Raw genomic sequence first — 8,318 nt, 5'->3', positions numbered from 1 at the left:
ACATGTCTGTTAAGGTGGCGGTCGGCTATGTCTTACCTGCATTTGGACCTGAAGGTGAGCCGGCAACATGGCATGGCAATCAGATTCCAGCTGGCTATGCTCGTGTCGGGGTGGATACAGTTGTACCGACGTGGGAGTCATTGGAGCTTGTAATCGCTGGAGGTGATGGTCGGGATACACTGGGAGACGTAGTGGGAGAAATCATTCTTTGGGAAAAGAAAAACATCAAGCTTCCAGGCATGGTAACCTCTACTAGTCGTCCCACCAGGTCACCATCACCTCCTCCAAATGATCGAAGGCCACCATCACCTCCTCCGACTGATCACATGTCGCCACCATCACCCCATGACTTTGACCACCACATCCCTAGTCCATCTCCATCTCTCGCGCCGCCGCCTGCGCCCACTAAGACTCGGAATGCACCCAAGCGGAAGCGTGTGAAGAGTCCTGTCCGCAAAATGTCGCCCCTACCAAGAGTACCAAAGGTTCCTCCCCCCGTGCTTACGATCGTACTGAAGAGGAAAATGATGCCACTGTGAAGAAATACAATTATGATTTTTTTCATAAGGAGAAACCCAAGGCCCCAACACCATACACAGAGAAGCAAAAGGCATATGCTCTTAGTTTTCTGAACACACCATCGCAATATGACTTACACGAGAGGAAGGATGACTATACACGCGCACTTGCGAAGGTAATTGAGGACAAGAAGGATAGTGCTGGTAAGAAGAAGGATAGTGATAGCACGAGCAAATCATCAGCAAGAAGTGTAGCCAGGAAGAAATCAAGTTCAATAAGTGCACCCCTCAAGGCCAAGCAAGCGACATCAGGCAGAAAAGGAAAGGAAGTTTCTCAACTCGGAGCACAAGCCAAACAATCGCTCCCACCACTCAAAGTGTTGCAAGTTCCCTTAGCGTACCAGGAACTTGGTCCTTTCGATATGGACGAAGCTGCGACGCTAGCGGCTCAAATTGGCATGACCGCGGAGGACATAATGTTCTCCGATGCAGTACCTAGGGCAGATATAGCTCGTAAATTTTTCTACGGGGCCGACTTGGTCAGCAAAGAGAGGCTGCATAAACTGCCAACGCATATGCGGAATTTGCATCAGTGGTACCTTAATGCGTGCAAGGAGAACACAAGTTTCATCGTGGCGGATATCCCAGGAGATTATTACTTCCGAAGGCAACAGATCCATATGGAGATGAATGAACTCTAACAGTTATTCAATTTAGACGCCCTCGACAAATCTCTAATGAGTTGCTACTGCTTGTAAGTTGTTAACTACATATAAGTTCATGTTCATTCAGTTGTTCCTGTTCATTGCATATACTGATTATGTCATATGTGTTCTCTTATGCAGACTGAAGATGGTTGAATGCAGTCATAATAAGGTGTACAATGTTGGGTTTGTTTACCCAGATAAAGTACATCATGAAACCGTAAAGAATAATATCGAAGAAACGGTGGAAAACCTAACGAGTTTTATAGTGGAGCAAAGCTTCTGTGATTCAATGCTCTTTCCTTACAACTACAGGTGAGAGTCTTACTGATCTATTGTGCACATTCAGTTTTTCTTACTCGATGTTAAGTCTAATTCATGACGTCTATATAAACATGTGCAGTTTCCACTGGATTCTGTTAAACATTAAAGTTGATAAGGGAATTGTTGAAGTAAGCGACCCATTGAATAGAGGCCTGGATGGGTTCCGCGACTTGCAGGAGATTCTCCAGAGGTAATTTCAATCATTGTCGCGCTATATCTTTCGTGAGACATCAATTAATCATCCATTATATTAATTCTATCATTCTTTTGCCTGGCAGAGTTTGGACATCTTTCAAGGAGGTTATTACGGGTGAGCACTTCGCAGAAAAGCTAACATTTACTATTGTACCGTGCGCCCAGCAGCCACATGGGACGAATCTATGTGGATACTACGTTTGCGAGTCCATTCGCATGTTAACCACTGAGCAGCTCAACGATAATAGATTCAACGTAAGCAATAACATTCACAACTTTAATTTATTATCGTCAATACTTCGTTATCAAGATTTATACAATCATATTCATCTCATTTTCGTATATAGGTCGACTACATGCGGGAGACCCTCCAACCACAGGAACACGTACTAGGAATTACGGAGGAACTGGTGGCATTTCTGTTGACAGAAGTAATAGACTTATAGACGACAAGGGCCGGTTTAGTCCAAAGAGGCGTCGGTAGTAGGGAGCTCCATGTATATGTATTAGTTCGAATAGACGACGGGCTTTTGTCCCGGTAGTCGTGAGCTCCATGTATATGTGTAAGGGGAATCTACGAATAGATCGACTTTTGCTTCCAATATTTGTTTGCTCGATCTATATATAATGAATGAACGTGTACAACTTGTAGTAGCGTATAAATATATGCAACTTTTATTTTGAAATGAAAAGATGAAATAAAAGGGGGGGCGGTGGCGGGGGGGGGGGGGGGCGGTGCTGCCCTCAAACCCTAAAGCAGCAGCGTTCTGCGCGCGCCACGTAGAGGTCCATTTGTCGCGGGTGGTAATACGGACCGCAACAAAAGGGGCTGTTCCCTGCGCGCCCGCGCCTGCCACGTGGTGGACCATATGTCGCGGGCGACAAAAGGTCGATCTTTTGTCGCGCCTTCGTTGTCGCGGATGGCCGCTCGCGACAAAAGGCCCTTACGAGCCGCCATAAATGGCCTGTTTTCCACTAGTTTCTTCGATATTATTCTTTACGGTTTCGAACTAGTACCTGGTAGTTATATGGTATCAGTTGTATGGTTAGCTCGTGTCTCAAATAATTAAGCGGCCTTTGGCAAAGCCAAACAAAAAGATCGATTAAAGGCGCTGCAAATTAAACGTACTCACCGATCGATGTGAAGCTCAAAGGAGAACCAGAGACTAGAGAAAAACAAACGGGGACTTGAGCAGCGCCCGAGGTAGCCAAGTTAAAGAGCAACGGAGACGGCGACTCCAGTGCACTTCTGCGCCGTTGGTTGGACGAGCAAGGAGAGCAAGTGCAGCACCATGGTCCATGGACGCGCGCAGGGTGACGCAGGCGAAATCGCTCGATCGTGTCCTGACAGGGACGGAGCGGAACCGCTGCTCGTCGCGTCCTGATCTTGCTTTTAGGTCAGCTGGGTGCTTCTCCCTCATCCCGCCCGGTGAAGAACAGCCATGGACCAAATAGAACTAAATTAAGCATATGAGGAGCATATCACAAATACATGCCAGAAATATTATGTATTCAAATGGTGAAAAATAGTGTCCATGGAACAAATCATAACTTCATGCCCAACAAAAAAATTTGAGCAGGGAATTTTCTGCGTCCATAGAACAAGTCATAGCCACAGGTCAGATTTTTTTCGAACCATGTTGCATGTGTTAAATTAGATAGATAAGTAAGCCACAGAAATGGCTCAGTTTACAGAGGCTGGTCAACACCAGCCATAGAGAATAAGGGGGGCAAATAACAACCTCTAAGCGACCACCAAAACAATCAAGGAACAAGAAATAACAACAATGACCTTGTCTAACTATGAGGGGCTGGAACACATGTCAGAATTATATACCAACAAGAACAAGGTTTAGCGTCTTGGAACAAATAACGAGTATAAATGGTGTAACAATTTAGACCAAAAGAAACAAAATTTAGCGCACTTCAACCGAGTCAAGACTTTTAGCGGAATAAAAACACTGAAGCAGATGGAAGAAAATTTTAATGCCAAAAGAACAAATAACATCTGCAAATTGAACATCATTTGATACATAATTTTAGAGTTTTAAAGTACATGAAAAAGTTTCAGGAGTAAAAGAGTAACAAAATTTAGACAAGCATAACAAACTTTAGCACATAAGGAACAAGCCATAACTACTAGCAGAACACAATTGGACAAACTGGAATAGGATTTTGGCAATCATGAAAAAGTTGCAATTATTGGCGTATTGTTTTTATTAAATGGAACATAATTTCAGAAGTTGTGAAACCCCTCCCTCGTATAGGAGGATCTATTTTCAAGGCTACTGATAAAATAGCTACTACACTGGAAACACGGTTTAGGTTAAATTGAACAGATATATAGAAATCATGAAATAAAATAAATCAAAATCTGGCCAAAAGGGGAATCATAGGAAAATTAATTTAGAGAAATAAAAAATAATGAAAATATAAATAGAAACATATTTTTATTGAACTTTAGAAACCAAAATGTTGTAGGTTTGTTTGGTATCTTCCAGTTGGGTGTGTCTTGAAGTTCGGTGCTTCCTTCGTGTTGGTGGAGGACGATGGAGAACGGCAAGACACAAGTTTCTCCAAGGGTGAAATTTTAATTTTATTTCTTATAGGTTTCTTTGTGCAAATTTTCTTGACAAGCATGTTTGTCTTGGGTGATGACCATATGTGTAATCTCTATAAGACAACATATTGTCTAATGAAATATATGGTTAGAGCATCTCTAGCAGAGTCCGTCAAAGGCCTAAAACCGAAAACCGCCAGTTTACAGATTTGGGCCGAAATACGTTTCATCGTAAAAGAGGCAAAACCAAAAAAAAGTTCCAGGATGAGATCGAAAACCCAACTTGGCCTGTATTTATAGGGGGCGAACGAGCGAACCAAACGGTGGATCCATATCTAGAGCGCGCTGAAATTTCCCTCATCCCCCGCGCCGCCAACACACTCCGCCGCCGCCCGTAAACACGAGTTCGGCCTATTTTACAGTTTTGATTTACAGGCTCTGTTCTGCACTAACGATTTTCTAACCCGTAAATACGAGTTCGGTGAACTGAATTTGAGGTTTTCAGTTCGCGTGTTTACGGGCTCTCTGTTAGAGATGCTATTATTTCAAACAAAAGGAATAGGAAATTGGCCACACATATAAACGACAGAAAAGGCCCATGGGCCAAAATTCCTAACAGGCTTTCACCTACACTATGCTTATCGACCCAGTACAATCGCGCTGGCCGCTGGCGAGCCCACTTCCTCTTCGTTACGAATCGTAAGCACTCCGCGCTCGCTCCGGACGACACGGCGGCCGGCGTCGCTAACCGCCGCTCTCGGCCGCACCGCATGCCAGCCCCCGCCACCGTCGCCTCCTTCAACGCCCTCATTGCCTCGCACGCGCGCTCCGGCCGCCCCTCGCAGGCGCTCCGCACCTTCCACGACATGCTCGCGCGAGGCTTCCCGCCGGACCACTTCACACTGCCCCCCGTCCTCCGCTCATGCGCGCTCACCGGCTCCGCGGCCCTCGCCGCCTCCGCCCACGCGCTCTCCGTCAAGCTAGGCGCCCAGGGAAACCTCTTCGTGGCGTCCGCGCTGGTGCAGTGCTACGCGGGCATGTCGAACCTCTCCCACGCGCGGAGGCTGTTCGACGGAATGCGCGAAAGGGACGCCGTCCTGTGGACATCCATGCTCTCCGCTTACTCCCAGGGTGGGCAGCCAGAGGAGGCGATGCGGTTCTTCGAGGGGATGGTGGTGGCCGAGGTGCAGCTAGATGCGGTGGTCATGGTCAGCCTTCTTCTCGCGTGCGGGCAGCTCGGCTGGCGGCGCCACGGGAGAAGCGTGCACGCGTGCTGCGTCCGGAGGTTCCTGGGGATTCCTCTCTCCCTAGGAAACGCCCTCGTGGACATGTACGTCAAGTGCGGGGAGCTTGCCTATGCCGAACGGTTGTTCTCCGTGATGCCCAGGCGGGATGTTATCTCGTGGAGCGCGCTGATCGTGGGTCATGGTTTAAACGGGAGCTCAGATGTTGCTCTCAGGATTTTCGATGAGATGGTGGCAAAAGGAGTGGAACAGAACTCGGTCACCTTCCTCGGAGCCCTGTCAGCCTGTGCGCATTCGGGCATGGTGGAGAAAGCGTATGCTATACTTGAGCAGATGAAACGGAAGGGCATCAAGCCTGAGCTGAAGCATTACTCTTGTGTGGCTGATGCGTTAGGGAGGGCTGGCCGTGTCACTGAGGCCGTCAATCTGATAGAGGAAATGCCTTGCCAGCCAGACGAGGCCATGCTTGGTGGCATACTGGCGGCTTGCCGAGTCCATGGTGAAGTGGATGCCGCCGAACGGATTTCGAAGAGGCTGATGGCCATGTCTCCTGCAAAGAGTGGCTACTACATGAGCCTGGCAAACGTGTATTCTGACGCTGGAAGGTATGTTGATGCGGAGAGAATAAGAGGCTTCATGAAGGAAGTCAAAGTCGACAAGCTTCCTGGATACTCTGTCTCGGAATCAAATAACTAGCTCCATATAGTAGGCAACGGATTTTGAAGCAGTTTGGCGAGTCTGGTGACATACACCCAGTTCAGTATATGCTTTGACAAAAGATATATAGTCACCTGGTGGAAGGGAAGGATAAATGAGATGACTCAATAAGATGTTTGTTGTCGATTATAATACTTTAAACATTTGAGTGGCTGAGTTGGTGCTGTCAAAGTGCAAGTGACAAATATATAAATTACAAACATTTGAGTTGCCGAATTGATGCCACTAATCTGTCAAGTGCCAAGAAGTTTGGGGAATCAGCTTCTTTGAACCGAAGAGGACAAGATTGAACAGGTTGATGAAACATACATATATTGGGACCACACTGTTCTCCTGCATGTATTTGAGAGAGCAAATAAAGAAAACAGTCAACTCTGTGGCTTTTGCTTGATCAGTTGCCTATGGGGTTGAAATAGCTTTTGACACTGGCAAAAGAATATGTCCAGATATGTGGACATCTAACTGGCAAGGTTTAAACTAAGATCCATGTTGTACTAACAGAAAAGTTTTTGAGAAGTTTTACCCATGGTAGTGCTGACTGTGGAGTGCTCACTTAGGTGGTTTGTAACACGTCAGATGGGGAACTCTTCAAAGGGAAATGAAGAAAGCCAAGCCTCCAAATCAAATTACCTTCTACCTATATATATGCTTGTGTTCTACAGCTACAGTGTGCACGCTCTGGACCGGCACCATAGCTGTTGTAGTTTGTATCAATTCGGTAGACTGAGTTGAGGTGGAAGTAGGGTGGGACGTCAAGAAATCCTGGAGAGGGATTAGGTTAGTTCCTCTGAAGTGGTGCAAAATTGAGGTACAATATTTGCAAATTTGATGGGGTTGAGTCTAATCCTTAGTTCCTTACCTATCCAAACAGCCTCTGAAGTGGTCAGAGGCACTAGAAGAGTTAAAGCTGGTGAAAGAAGGGGGCGAAGTTCTGAATATGGAGATGAATGATAAGATATTGGCTGCTATTCACTTTTATTGTATCAGGCTTCATTGAGCTGGTCTCCTCTTAGTGAATTTGGTGTTAGCTGCTGGCTACCTCACGCAGTTTTTCGCTGTGCTACTGTAATTGTTATGGTTGCCATTGTAGAGCAACCAACTTTTTGATATTTCTCCCATGGATTCTGAAATTGTTGGTACGGCATAAAATCTTCCATGTGGCAGTGTTAGTACCTGTTTGCTTGGTGCTGTGGAAACTGGAAACACATGAAGTATCTTATGAATTTCGACACTTAAAGGTGAAAGCCCCTGTTGATATTGATTTAATAACCTATTCAGGCAGGTGTCATGCAAGAGATGGTGATGGCAGGAGCAGTTAAGCTGCCGGAGGTCATCTAGAATGCCTATGGAAAGTGGAGCAGCAGACCTAGATCAGCATGGTGCTTTCATCTTACGGCTTCAAAACGACCCCTGACAGTATGTACTATCTTACTATCTCTGTTCTCTTTTAACTTCCCAGAATTTGCTCAGGACTTTGACCGTCAACTGATTCTATCTTGATTGTGCCTCTACAAAATATATCATTACTACCATCTGTTAATAACAAATTATCAGCAGGTATTGGTCAAACTAATATTTTGAAAACTTGCAAAGTCAAAACATAAAAATCAAAAAACTGGAGGCTGTGTTATTGACACAGTTGTAATACGATGGTATTTCGGTTCTGGGTAATGGTCTAATGGGGATCGGCTGAACACTGTGTCACACTGGAGAAAGTATTTATGTGTATCATTTTTCACTAAAGCTTCTTTAGTGCCTCTTTGTAACTCAGGATTTTAGGGTCACATGAAAAGGAAAGAGGTCCTTTTCAGTACCTCCAAATCAAATTTGCCATCCATTTTAGGGGATCCAAAGGCCCATATCATCTTATGCTAGTGGTTAAGGTGAGTAGTCACGTCGCATATTCTTTTTAGGATGTAAACGACCTCATCAGGACAAGACAAACCTGAGCATGGAAGCGAACCATTGCACACGTGTTTGTGCTTAGTCAAGCTATTCGAACAAGTGACAAATGAGCAGTTGGGTATGTGGAGGAGGACGAACCTGGGTGGCCTGT

General features: G+C 45.6%; 1 protein-coding gene across 1 annotated transcript; it reads left to right on the top strand.

Annotated features, from left to right (window-relative positions):
- The first annotated feature begins 4,946 nt into the window (after positions 1–4,946).
- Positions 4,947–7,416, top strand: LOC127314218 (pentatricopeptide repeat-containing protein At4g14170-like). Its single transcript, XM_051344676.2, has one exon. The coding sequence runs from the start codon at positions 5,072–5,074 to the stop codon at positions 6,239–6,241; it is 1,170 nt and encodes a 389-aa protein (XP_051200636.1). The 5' UTR covers positions 4,947–5,071; the 3' UTR covers positions 6,242–7,416.
- Positions 7,417–8,318: the final 902 nt, after the last annotated feature.

The sequence above is a fragment of the Lolium perenne genome, chromosome 1, assembly GCF_019359855.2.
Source record: "Lolium perenne isolate Kyuss_39 chromosome 1, Kyuss_2.0, whole genome shotgun sequence".
NCBI classification, from domain to species: domain Eukaryota; kingdom Viridiplantae; phylum Streptophyta; class Magnoliopsida; order Poales; family Poaceae; genus Lolium; species Lolium perenne.
Note: the sequence above shows the minus strand (reverse complement) of the source record. Positions and strands in the feature narration are given on the sequence as shown.

Coding starts and splice junctions, on each gene's coding strand:
- LOC127314218 (XM_051344676.2), top strand. CDS start 5,072: ATGCCAGCCCCCGCCACCGTCGCCTCCTTCAACGCCCTCATTGCCTCG.